At 38.9% G+C, this 13,704-nt stretch overlaps 1 protein-coding gene across 1 annotated transcript in view; it reads left to right on the top strand.

The window, feature by feature from the left end:
• The window catches only part of RALYL (RALY RNA binding protein like), a 180,201-nt gene that overhangs the window by 139,210 nt on the left and 27,287 nt on the right, over positions 1-13,704 (top strand). Inside the window, exons 4-6 of the mRNA XM_065628790.1 lie at positions 5,489-5,536; positions 10,155-10,318; positions 10,970-11,050. Coding sequence (XP_065484862.1) covers positions 5,489-5,536; positions 10,155-10,318; positions 10,970-11,050 — 293 coding nt within the window. The remainder of the gene's footprint in view (positions 1-5,488; positions 5,537-10,154; positions 10,319-10,969; positions 11,051-13,704) is intronic.

Below are 13,704 nucleotides of genomic sequence, written 5' to 3' on the forward strand. Positions count from 1 at the left end.
ATTGAATTAAGATACATTATGCCCATTTTGTCAACATTTATGATTTACGAATACATCTTTGTACCCATGGAAAGAAAAATAGATATTAGCCAAGAGTGACTCACATGCAAGACAGAAATTCTTGTTGCCATGAAAATAACAAAAGCTATTTCTGCTCTGTTCTGCATTAACTATTCAAAAGTCAGAATAACTCCACTGAAATCAGTTGCCCTCACTAGTGTTTGGAGCTATGTAAATTAAAACATAATGTGATTGTTAGTTTATAAAAATGTTTTGTGGGCATAGAACACAGAACAAAACCAAAATTATGCAGTAATAATATATTTTCAATATACAATGTCATCAGATAAATAAAGACCATCCATAGGCTTATTTCAAAGATGCAGAAGCATGATTTCGCATTTGCCTGATTTACACATGTGCAAGTGCTGATATGCATAGGAAATTTGAATATGTACACCATCATCAATCTGAAAATATGGTCTTTGGGGAATCCTTTACTCTTCAGGCATACACAACTTAAAGCAGGCACAGTGTTAAGTGAAGTGAAGCTAAAGAGACCACTCGTACAAGATTCTCTTGGTGATACTTGGTCAGAAAAAGGAAGCATGACTTTTGCTTAACAGAAATACACTTTATTGATGAGTTTTCTTTGCTTCAGTGTGAGCATTACAGTGCCTTTACTGTCTTCTGTTTTAATAGCAGCATCATGCACCCAGCTCTGTTGTTAATATTGCAGAGATAGCATATGTTTGTGGGTAATTAATCTGCCTGTTTACAGTGCCGTTAGGAAATCGCTGACTCCACCGGTTCACAGGCTCATTTAAACCTTTCTCTGCTTCCAACTTGCTGAGTATTTGGTATTCAACACTATGTGAGCTGTGTCCTGCAGCCTCCGTAACACAGGTTGTTGAGTTGCTAAGGAATAACTTTCAAGAGGTTAAGAGCCCTACAGACACCTTGATCTCAGTGCCAGTGATTATCTGTGCTAATTTTCTGCTTTATGTTTTATACCTCAGCACTGACCAAAGCTTATGTCTGTCCCTTGGCATGCATAAGTGTGAACAATTATGGCTGTAGATGGAGTGATCTGCTGGTTGCTTTCACAGTATAATCTATTTAATATATTATTACAAAAGACATATTGTCATTCAACTTAATTTAAAAAAATTAAAAACAGAAAAAGAAAAAAGCCAAGTAAGATGAGTTGGGAAAACAGAAGAGACATTTTTTCTCCTAGGTCATCCATTTTGGGTTCTTTTCATTGTTGTTAGTTCACAGACTTTTCAGTACACATGCAGGACAACTGCTTCACAGCCAAGAGGACTAGAACCTGCCTTTATAAAACCCCAGACCTCTAAGGATCTCACATGGTGTCTTGCATCCCTGGGCTATTAAATCAGCAGTCACAATGAAGGACACTTGACACCAGGAGCTACAGCGTGTTGTCTCTTTGTTGCCTGTGCTGCCACATCTGCAAGCAGAATTTCAGAAAGGGAAAAAGAGACCCACATCATGGATATAAAGAAGGGTCCACATCAAGATTTCCAAAAGCTTTAAACCCATCCTCCTTTACCTGTTTGATTCCATAAAGGTCAATACCTACAGATAAGGTTCTACAGTACTATTCCTCTTCTGTTATTTTAATAGATAGCAGGGAAGGGTATATGTCTTTCCTTGATGATCAACACTTGAATTCCATCAACTTTCTTCAAGGAGACTAAGTAATGGCAAAGGGAAAAAGGAATTGAGCCCCTTCCTCTGTTGAGAGCTTATCGCAGCCCATCCACCTCTAATACCTCTAGGTGCTATTCCTACCTCAAAGGTCAAGTATCTGTTACCACACCTTTGCCAGTGGTCCCAGGTAAGGAGTCTCTGCATGTGCAGAACTGGCTCTTTCCCCCTCCATATGAACGGTACTTTCATACAGAAATGCCTTTTGCCTGTGCAGAGAGATCCCAAATGATCTGTGGGGAAAGCGGAGATTCGCTCCCCACCTCTTGCTGCAGTCTCCAGCACCCATGGGACTTAATTCACATGGATGCCCTTGAATTGTGATGATCTCATTTGCAATAAACTCAGACTAGAAATGGAGGCAAATCGACTCCTGTAAGCTTGCCAGTGGTACTAACAGGCTGCACTATTAAAAGCCACAATTATGTTTGCATCTCATACCCCAGCCATGAGGTCAGTAACCTTTTGGCGGAGAGATGGTTAAGAAGGACAAATTGGAGAATGTTTGTAGCAGCTAAAGCCACGTGTATACCCATTTCAGAGGCTGACAGCCATGCAACATACAGACAACCTGCAGTTTTCCTGGTAGCAATGGATGCTACTGAACTAAACCATGCGAAAATGCAAAGCATTTCTAACTTTAAGGTTAGAGGCAACATCTGTAGCAGAGCTGTCTGGATAGCTTCCCCTGTAAAACTCTGTATGAAAACCACTGGGGTTTCTCAGGGTGAAAATTAAAGATGTGATAACAGTATCAGATGCTTCTGAAGCAATGAAATATTTTTAAAAGGTAATATAAGCAACCCATAAAAATTTACAATAATGCATAGATTACACTGCCATGTGAGACTAATGAGACTCAAAAATGTGCTTCTACTTTTTCATGCTCTGGTCCCACAGATAAATATTAGACCATGTGGGCTGAAACTGCTTCTTGCAAAGTTGAAGGAAAATAAAGAACTGAGCTCAGTTTCAAGACTGAAGTTACCTGAACAGAGAACAGAAAAAAAGAATTTCTTAGAGGCTGACTGATGTGCAAAATTGCTTCTCTCAAAAGAGAAGTATTCTCCCAGATGTTACACTAAATTTAAAAAAAATGCAAAAAAAAAAAATTACAATAATTTTTATAAGATAATCCACATTTTCCTATTATGTAAAAATATTCTACGTGAAGAATGTTGTGACAGGATCTTCTCAGCGGTACAGTGACAAAATGAGAGCAGAAGGGAGAGAAGGAGAGAAACACTTGGTTGCCACACCACAAACCTTTCCTGCATTTTGCCTACCCAAAACCTCCACTTCTTGTGACTACCTTCATCCAAGGAACCTACTAGCCTTCCCCAACCATTCAACCTTCTCCCAAGCCTACTGACATTTTTCCCAGATCTCTGCCTAAGACCTCTCTCCCTCCTGTGCCAAATCAGTGCTACCATTCCCAGAGATGGATTTGAGCCATCTCTGTCATGGCATTTGTATATGAAAAGTTCCATGCTCTCAAATCCCAGCGAAGGGCCATCAGACCTTACTATTAATTTGTCCTGTGGGCCAGAGCTGAGCTGCCACAGGAAAATATCGCTGCCCTTCAGCCTTACTCTAGCTGATGCGAAGTGAATTATTCTCCATCGGCCTCACCGTTTTCAACCTTGAAAAACTGAATTTATCTGGTCTTTATGCCAATTAAATTAGTGTCACTCTGGGTAAAAGGTTTCATGTGACAGGCCTTTTAAATTTAATCTTTTTTCTATTGTCTGTTATCTTCTACTTAAAAACTCAAATTGAATATTAAGCATGGGCTTATTGCAGCTATTCATCATTTTGGCCAAATAAAAACACTAGCAAACTGTGGAGAGCTGTAAATAAAATAATAGGTTTGCTACCTGCTTAGTTCCATGTAGACTGACTATGGAGCGAAAGACAATAGAAGAGTTGTTGCATAGTTTAGGGAAAATTTTGCTAGTTTTGTTTTAAGGTAAGATACAGAAACTTGATCACTATATGAGGTCTAACTATTGTTACTTAATGTTATCTTGCTCCTTCTGCCACACACACCTTACCTGCTGCTGAGTCCTAGTCTCCCAGGGCTGTTTTATTTAATGAGTGTTTCATATAAAATGCATATAGGGCTTTAATTTCTCAAATAAATTACCAACAGGACTACAGTTGCCCATCTGACCGGGTGAGTCTCATGATCTTCACTGCTGATCCAGTATTATGTAGGTAGATGGTACAACTTATAGTGTCACTAGAGGTTTGGGCATTTGCATCCAAGGCAGATGTGGCAGAGATAGAAATTGTTCCCCAGCATCCTGCTTCTTTGATAGATGTTTTTGCCAGTTGCAGACAAAGGAAACTGCAAACCCTCAAAATCAAAGCACTGGGATGAAATTATTACTGAGGTAATTTAAGCCAGACAACTCTAATTTTCCCCCACATTTAAGTGATCACCTTCTGGGATATAACAAATGGAAGAAAGGGGGAAAGTGGCATAATGTGATGAGGAAAAACAAACCCAAAGAACTCCAGAATTTTTGGCCCCTTCTTCAAATTATGTACTAAAGAAAAAATTAAAAAAAAAAAAAATTGAAGACATTTTGCTCCAATGTTCAAGAGCAGAAATTATCCAGAAGTCCATTGCCTGGGAAAACAAACTTCATTAATATGTAGCTACCAACATTCATCTCCCTTTATTTTCTATGAGTATTTTCTTCTGTGCTTTGTCCTACCTTTCTGCTTTCTTATTTAAATCTTCTCCTTATTTGTGATACTTTGTTCATGCCTTTCATCCTTCACTATTCATAATTGTCCTTCTCAGGCAAGTGAAAAACTTGGAGTTTGTGTTATTAGTCCTTCATCAGGCAGATTACAAATCCCTTGTGACTTTTCCATGCAGATTATTTGCTAGCTCTTTGGTTCTATTTTTTTGGATGTGTGAAATAGATAGCCTTCATTGCTATTTCTTCACCATAAAGGCAGAAAGTTGTTAATGGAATGCAAAACTAGGAAGGTCAATTTAGGATTGACTTTGCAATTGACAGCTCAAAAATAGTTTTCCCCTGGAACTTCGCATTTTCCTACCTATACTTGTTTCCTTTGATGGTGCCTTTCTTCTCCCAGATTGGCATGTATATTCCCTTCTGAACCTGAGGGGAAATGCATCTCTGTAACGTTTTTACTTGCATCATTCATCTTCCTAACTTTTTTCTTTTTTTGATGAAGGAAGATTTGGCAAACTCAAGGACCAACAGTCCAATCCTTTTTGTGTTTCTCATAAATCAAATTCATTGTCTTATCTCTGCTTACCTACTTGCTCATCTACCAGTCATTCATATATTTAACAGTGTTCCTAGTCCACTGATGATGGTATGTTAGCCCACTGATGATGCTATGTTAGTCCAGCAAACAAGAGGGCTTCCATATTAAAGTCCTCATTTCATTTGATCACTCAAAGAATTACACTATTATGATCCTCTAACTACAGAACTGTCTCATTGTGTTAAATCCTTTCTATATGTGCTGTCAACTGTTTACACTGTTCTGCTTGCCCAAGACATCACATTTCCAGATATACTACAGTGATAGCTGACAACAGCATTGACAAACATAATGTAGAGTGTATGGTTGAGGAAAAGAAGTGGAAAGACTTTGAAAAAGGGCTTGGAATGTGAGAGTAAGCCGGTATTACCACAAATGATTTAATCACTGTATATTTTTTCTCTAAACCAGTTCGTTCTTGTTTTTCTATATTTTTCTACAGTGGTTATGTCTTTGATTATGATTACTACAGAGATGATTTCTACAATCGGTAAGTGTGGTTATATTTTTGTACATCCTACACCATTTCTACTCTTTGTTTATAATGTAATCACAGCATTTGGTTAAACAGGTCTGTTCTGATTTTCAATGTTATTCATTTCATTATTTCTATTGTGTATCAGAAGAAGACTATTTGAATATATCACAAACAGCTAAGATTACCACCACCAAATGTATGCTCATTCAACAGCTGTTTTGGTCTTATCCTTCTCTAAGAGATTTTGGGGCATTTTCTGTGCTGAACAGTTTAATGGCAGTTTAACTGCTCAGTGTTTCTTCCTCCAGAGTTCTTCCAGGCTTACTTTCTCTGGAGTATATAGCAGCTGTAAAATTCTTCAGTAAGACATGCATGTCTTTGTCTTCTCATCCATGTGTATGAAAAGATATAGAATGTCTCCTGAAAAATGTGTTTTCCAAGAATGTTTAGAAGTCTAGAAGGACCTTATCATAGAATCACTTTTGTTGGAAAAGACCTTTAAGATCATCAAGTCCAACCATTAACCAAACACTGTCAAGTCCACCTCTAAACCATGTCCCTAAGCACCTCGTCTATGCGTCTTTTAAACACCTCCAGGGATGGTGACTCAACCACTTCCCTGGGCAGCCTGTTCCAGTGCTTCACAGCCTTTTCTGTGAAGAAATTTTTCCTAATATCCAGTCTAATCATCCCCTGGCACAACTTGAGGCCATTTCTTCTTGTCTTATTGCTTGTTACTTGGGAGAAGAGACCAACCCCCTCCATGCTACAACCTCCCTTCAGGTAGTTGTAGACAGCAATAAGGTCTCCCCTCAGCCTCCTTTTCTCCAGGCTAAACAGCCCCAGTTTCTTCATCTGCTCCTCATCAAACTTGTGCTCCAGGCCCTTCCCCAGCTTCGTTGCCCTTCTCTGCACTCTCTCCAGCATGTCAATGTCCTTCCTGTAGTGAGGGGCCCAAACTGCACATAGGATTTGAGGTGCAGCCCCACCAGTGCCCAGTACAGAGGGACGATCGCTTCCCTAGTCCTGCTGGCCACTCTGTTTCTGATATAAACCAGGATGCTCTTGGCCTTTTTGGCCACCTGGGCACACTGCTGACTCATGTTCAGCTGGCTGTCGACCAATGCTCCCAGGTCCTTTTCTGCCCGGCAACTCTCCAGCCACTCTTCCCCAAGCCCGTAGTGTTGCACAGGATTGTTGTGACCCAAGTGCACGACCCGACACTTGGCCTTGTTGAACCTCATACAATTGGCCTCAACCCATCGATCCAGCCTGTCCAGATCCCTCTGTATGGCCTTCCTACCGTCCAGCAGATCAACACTCCCACCCGATTTGGTGTCATCTGCAAATTTACTGAGGGTGCACCCAATCCAGATAATTGATAAAGAGACTAAATGGAACCAGCCTCAGTACTGACACCTGGGGAACACCACTCATGACTGGCTACCAACTAGATTTGACTCTTTGGGCCCGGCCACCCAGCCAGTTTTTTACCCAACGAAGAGTATGCCCATCCAAGCCATGAGCAGCAAGTTTTTCCAGAAGAATGCTGTGGGAAACCATATAAAAGGCTTTTCTAAAGTCTGAGATTTCTCTTATGTAAAGCAATGGACAACAGCAGGGGAGCAGTTTACACTCTGAAGTTATTGTGCACTATGTAACTTTCTGCTTTAAAACACTGTAGGAAAAATGTAGAAACAATGGGGTTTGTTTTTGTCTTTTCCTGGTGTTGATTCACTTTGAGCCACTAGTTTTATTTTTGCTTGTAAATGACCATGCTCACTTTGGACAGAGCTAAAAATAGTGAGCTATAAACATACGGAATAAAAGCCATCAACGTAGTTTAATCCTGCTCACCCCAGCCTTGACAGCAGGAGCAGCTCATGTCCTGTAAATTGGTAACTTCTGCAGGCTTGTGTTTACTTTCCCCAAGGTTACTGCTCCAAAACTCATCAGTGGATTTGTGTGCTTTTTAAACAAAGTACTGTTTCTCATCTATGCTACCTGAATAATAAAGTTATGTTCCTTTAGTTTTCTTCCCTAATTCTGTATATTATGAGCAGCACAAGTGAACAAATATAATGGTTACATTTCCACAACAAAATAAATACTTAAAGGATATTAAAGCTTGTTTCTGTGGAACTTGGTGTCTATCTTGGTCATCGTCTTATTATGGAGAAGCACTGACAGTTAAATGTGACCATAAATTTATTCAATAGTATAATTTTCTGATCTAGAAATCTTTCAGGATTAAGACAGCAGGACATCTATGGTAGAAAACCCAAATGTGAGGTTGGTCTCACAACGCTGGAGATGCTGATCTATTCACAATAAAAACCTTAGAAAGTTAAGGATCTCTGTTAGATCCAAGTTAATGGAAGTGGAAGATGAAAAGCTCTGTGTGGTAGGCATGGAAAAGGAAATCCCATGGAGAGTCCAAGGTACTGTCACCATGCCTTTTGGAAATATAAATCAAGAAATATAGTAATGTTTCTTTGAATTTCCAAACATGAACTTTCTGAATTTCTGTGGTTTATGCCAAGTGATAGGTCTTTTTTTCTAATATTCATTAATTTTCCAACCTCCCTGAAGGGACAAGACATGTATCTTATCTTGACTAAAGCAGTGGTGGGTCAGAAAAGGGTGGCAAAAATGGTTAGTGCTGTAAAATAAAATCCGTACGGAAGACAGATTGACAAGATCAGGACTGCACAATTTAGAAGGGTGAGTAAAAGAAAAGGCACTGTTATATGCACACTAGCGATTATGTGGACAAAGAATTGCTTTAGTACTGAGCAGTTCTCTTTATCATTTCTCATATTACAACAAAAACAGGAAGGGTACGTCAAAGCTGATAAAAGGAAGCATTTTTTTAGACAAAGCATGTAATTGAAATATGTAGAACTTTGTGCAATAAAATACCAAGTCCAAAAGCTTTGCATAATTTCAAAAATAAAAGTAAGAATAGTAATATTAGATAATAATCCTTTTATATATTTCGAAAAAGGAAGCATAGTTTTGTATTTCACTACATTATCTGATCGTGAACTATTGGAAGCTAGAAAAAAAATCACCTTTGGAGGAAAAATTACATAATGATCTTTTTCATGATAGCTTACAGCTCTTCTGAAACATTTTTTTTTCCGGTAATGTCAGACAGGAGATTGTGACCAACCTGCAGATCATCCAATATGATAAATGATGAGTGACAGCAAAAATAATATTTCTGTCAAAAAAAGTAAAAAAATGTTTTAGCATTCATCTTCATACAGAATTGTTTAGTTATGCTCACAACAGCTAGAAACTGCTTATTCAGTAAGAATATCCAAGGCCATGGAGTTCAAGTTCAGTGAGGTGACAGGATATCTGTGGCACATTTTGTAGGCAGCTATGGAAAAGGAGGGAGCTGGTTACTTTGTCTGTAGGATTACAGTACGGACAACAGTAAGGATCCTGGGATTTAAGCACTGTTTACTTGCCATAAAACAAGCTAGAAGGCTTAAGTTTGATTCTGCCTCCAGTTCAGCATGCTGTTAGACCCTGTGGTGAGTGAATTACTGTTTCTTGTGTGTCTGTTTTCAAATACGTATCTATCTGCCCAGCTGGGTGACAGTAGTTAGAATTGTGAAAACTAAACATGCAGTTAAAAATTTCCATAATTACTAGTTGCAAGTATCATTTGAAAGAAACTCAAGAATATTTTGTGAGAATGTTGCTTGTCCATCTGCTTCAGTCTCTGAACTGGTAATGTTTATTTTCTGAACCTTCTTGTCCTGACCTGTCATATTCAGAGCCCATAGCTTTTATGTTTTAAATATATCTATAGCTTTGATTACCTTTTCTACTGCCTTCATTTTCTTCTACTTAGGTTAGTTAGCTGCTGTTGATAACTGTGTTTTTAGAATTGGATATTCTGTTTGTGAACACTAGTTCATTTTAGTTGTAGAGTATCTTTTATTGACTGTAGTGGTAATTCTCTGAATATCTACTTGCCACAGTGATTTTAGTTCAAACAAGATATTTTCATTAAGCATGCCTGGGAATTTCAGTGATTCAACATCAATTCATTCTTCAATAAAGAGAACATATGCTGGGACATCTTTTGTATACATTCAGATGGACATACAGGTCTCTCACTATAAAGACTCTTCTGCTGTTTTACAGACTGCAGGATATTTCTTTATGGTGATGGTTGGCTTCAGAAAAGTTCATTTTTTTTCTGTCTTTAAGGATAGCAGACAGAAAACCAGAATTTAAGCTATGCCTGTAATAAAGGAGCTGAAATGTCGCTGCAACAAAATGTACTGCTGTATGTTGTGTGCAATGAAATCGTGTGGACCTGTGGATAGTAGGTTATGGATTTTCCATACTGCAAATAACGGAGATCCATAATGCATCTTTCATTTAAATTATGCAAAAAATCTGAGCTATGCACTGGTCTGTGACTGAAATCTGAATATAGCACTTAATGTGCATAGGTCCTTGAAATCTAATTTGACTGTGATATAAAGTGATTACAGTTTCAAAGGGTAATTTTCTCAAAGATAACATGAAAAATTAGTTGACAGGGCTTCCATGACATGATACCACAGAAAGTTTTATGGAGTTCAGCTGACTTAATCTTTTCTAGATTGTTTGATTACCATGGCCGTGTCCCCCCACCACCCCGTGCAGTGATTCCACTGAAGCGTCCTCGTGTGGCTGTGACAACAACTCGCAGAGGCAAAGGGGTTTTCTCCATGAAAGGAGCATCACGATCCACCTCAAGCGGGGCTTCTTCCTCAGGATCCAAATGTGAGTTGCTCATATCAGTTGGATATTATTGAAAAAATGATCCCAGTAATTTCTGTGAACAGCTTCCACTATATCACTCTGCTACAGTCATTCCCTACCCTCAGCCTTTTAGCTTGAAAACCTGGTTTGATTACCAAAGCTACTGTGCCTTTCCTGCAAGTCAAAGAGCACACTGATGTAACTTTTGAAGGAAATCCCTTCAAAAACATTTGACCTACTCCCTTCATCTCAGAACAAGTTTATTTAAAATCTCCTGTCATCCCAACTGCTTATGCACCATGATGTCTTGTGAATAACTGATAATAAAGCAAAGCTAATAATCTTGTTATAGACAGAGGTGGAATAATTTCTGTTGACACTTGAGGGTAGTATGTGATCTGGTGTTGGTGGGCTGGGGTGGGACAGGGGAGGTTGGGTTGTGTGTGGTTTTTTTGTCAGGTTCCTTTGAGGTTAGAAAGGGGCAAAGTGTCTTTGCTTGTTCCAAAGGGAGTCCAAAACAGGACTGGCAACTTGGGGTTATTCAACCCTTCTTTAGTGAGTTGGCCTTAGAAGAGCTGATGAACCATAGGCATCCCCTCCTCCTTGTTCACCAAGCTCCCCACCCCATAGTATGTCCTGGGAACTTCATCTTCCTCTTCGTGCATCTTTCAGCACCCACCTGTCTTCCCCTGCCCCTTATGTGGAGTGATACTGTCCTTGGAAGCGTCACTGGAAGAGGAAGAGAAAGATCAGGTAGGGATCAGATATTAGAAAGAATGAAGGCACTTCAATAAGACACTTGCAGTACTAGACTGGCCAACAAAGCATCATGTTGTCTCACCATGAAATAAGTGAATCCACCAACAGTACATCTTACTGCTAGAGGGGTTAATTATGACATCAACATGAGCCCATTATATACTCTACTTGAATAACATATCCAAATCTCACACACTAGCATCTAACAAAGAAGATGGACCTCTAATGAGCCCACTAGGATCCATTCTTGATCCTATTGTATGAACTGATGGTATAAAAGACCTTGAAAGAAAATATGTAGTAAATTTGCATGTGACTGAAAGAATGGAGATGTGATAAACAGAGCTAAAGATAATGTTGTACACTGAGGAACAAGCCACTCCTTGGAAAGGATGATATTCTGAGAAAGAAAGGCTCTGTTGGCTGTACAGTTGAATCACCCTCGAGTCTCTAGTGAATGAATTGGCTAGATGTCCATAACCAATAATGGAAGCTTTGACACCTAGTTTTGATAGGAAAACATCTAAATGTAGGTGTCATATTATGGAGCTACTAACACCCTAAGAGGATGTCCGGGAGTAGCAGCACTTCCTTTGTTCTCTAGAGGATGAACATGAGTCCAGACATTTTCATACACATCTTGAACTAATCCACTTGTCCATAGCTACTTTTTGTCTTTCCTCAATACTTCAAAGTACTGAATCATGATTCCTTATAGTAATTTAAAAGAAAACATACAGCTCAAGATCTTCACTTCAGTAGACTTACAATATAAATTATTTTGTTAGTTTTTTCCTGCCTTTGAGTCTTTGGGCTTTCATACAGTGAATCAAAGCTTTAGTAAATATATACACTTACAGATTCATTCATTAGATCTCCTTTGTTCATCCTTTTTTCTTATCTGTATGAAAAGTTAGTAGTGCATTCAATTCACTAATTGTCCTAAAGTGTGATCTAACAAGAATGGGCTTTTTGGACTCACTTTGCCTTGAGAAGATGAATTATTTTCAGATAAGTTGGGTTTTTTTTAATATATATTGCTTGTTGTCCAGAACAAGAATAACCAAAATTATTCTAGAAAGCTGAGGACCTTAGTATATACCAATGGATGTCAAGGAAATCTCCCACCCAGAAATCTGGATTTTTATTGCAATGAATGGGACAGATCATATTACATTAACACATAGATATCTGTTCCTCGGAATAACCACCAAATTTCTTTATTATTTATTCTGCATTTCAGAACATGTTTTGTAGTACTGTGTCAGGACTTAAGTAATGCATAACATAGATTATAGGACTCAAACCTAGTCTGAGTACCCATAGCCACATGCTATAAGACCTCCAAAGCACTGTCTGCATAACATGGTAGATGTTGCAGAACCTCTAAATTATTTAATGGCATGTAATCAGGAGTGTAGACATCCTAACAGACAGTCTTATGCCCCAGCGAAAGTACCCTTCAATGTATTCAGGTGTGATGTGAGTTCTAAAACTGGAGTCTTCAAGCTCCAGATGACAAGATCAATCTTTGGGTCCAGCTCTTTAACACTGAAGCGAGAGCTGGAAGATGCATCACTAAAAATGTGGGCTGATGTTTTGACCCCTGCTGGGTTTCCACCCTCAGTTCTTTACATTGGCAATTTGAACACAATTACAGAGGCTATTTATTGGGCTGGAATAAACTTCAGAAAATATTCCTTATGCATGCAGGGCATCTTTAAAAGGAGTCAGACACACAGTATACAGACATTCATGCTTAATTTCCCCATAGAATTACTACCTTTTAGTCAAGTCCAACCAACCCATCATAAAGGTAGAAGCATGATTTTGTTGACTTGGACAGGAATGTAATCAGCTTATTGTAAGACGTTTATCAGAGAAATAATGGAGCCATTCCCTTAGGGGATTCAAATTGGAAAGCAGAGAATGTATTTTCTGGCTTCTTTTGCCATTTTCTTGGAAAAGTTGGTTAAATTGAATAATGGGATGAAGCAATTCAATATTTTATTGCCCCTTACTCTACACTGCTAATCTGAACCCCTTGAACCAATGCACTGTCAATTCTAATTGTAATTTATTGCTAGTTAAATAAAGGATCTCTTCAATAAGGAGAAACATAGTTTGTGGAAAGGAAGATATTTGGGCTTTCAATGAAAATTGAAACCAATTGGATTGACAACCGATGATAGGACAAGGGGTAATAGGTTCAAGCTGGAACACAAGAGGTTCCACTTAAATATGAGAAGAAACTTCTTCTCAGTGAGGGTGACAGAACACTGGAACAGGCTGCCCAGGGAGGTTGTGGAGTCTCCTTCTCTGGAGACATCCAAAACCCGCCTGGACGCCTCCTGTGTAACCTCATCTGGGTGTTCCTGCTCCGGCAGGGGGATTGGACTAGATGATCTTTTGAGGTCCCTTCCAATCCCTAACATCCTGTGATTCTGTGAAATTCAGGACTGTAAAACAGCTTAACCACAGGTTCATAATTAACTATGTCAAAATGGTATTGCCTGTGCTTGAAAGATTTCACGCCCAAATAGCAAAACTCTCATGAGATCACATCCCCTAACAGACTTTTCAGATTAAAGTAGAAGTCTCATAGGCATAACTGTTCTCATAGCTGTTCTCCAAATTCAGCCTGAATC

This window comes from Caloenas nicobarica, chromosome 2, assembly GCF_036013445.1.
Source record: "Caloenas nicobarica isolate bCalNic1 chromosome 2, bCalNic1.hap1, whole genome shotgun sequence".
Lineage (NCBI taxonomy): Eukaryota > Metazoa > Chordata > Aves > Columbiformes > Columbidae > Caloenas > Caloenas nicobarica.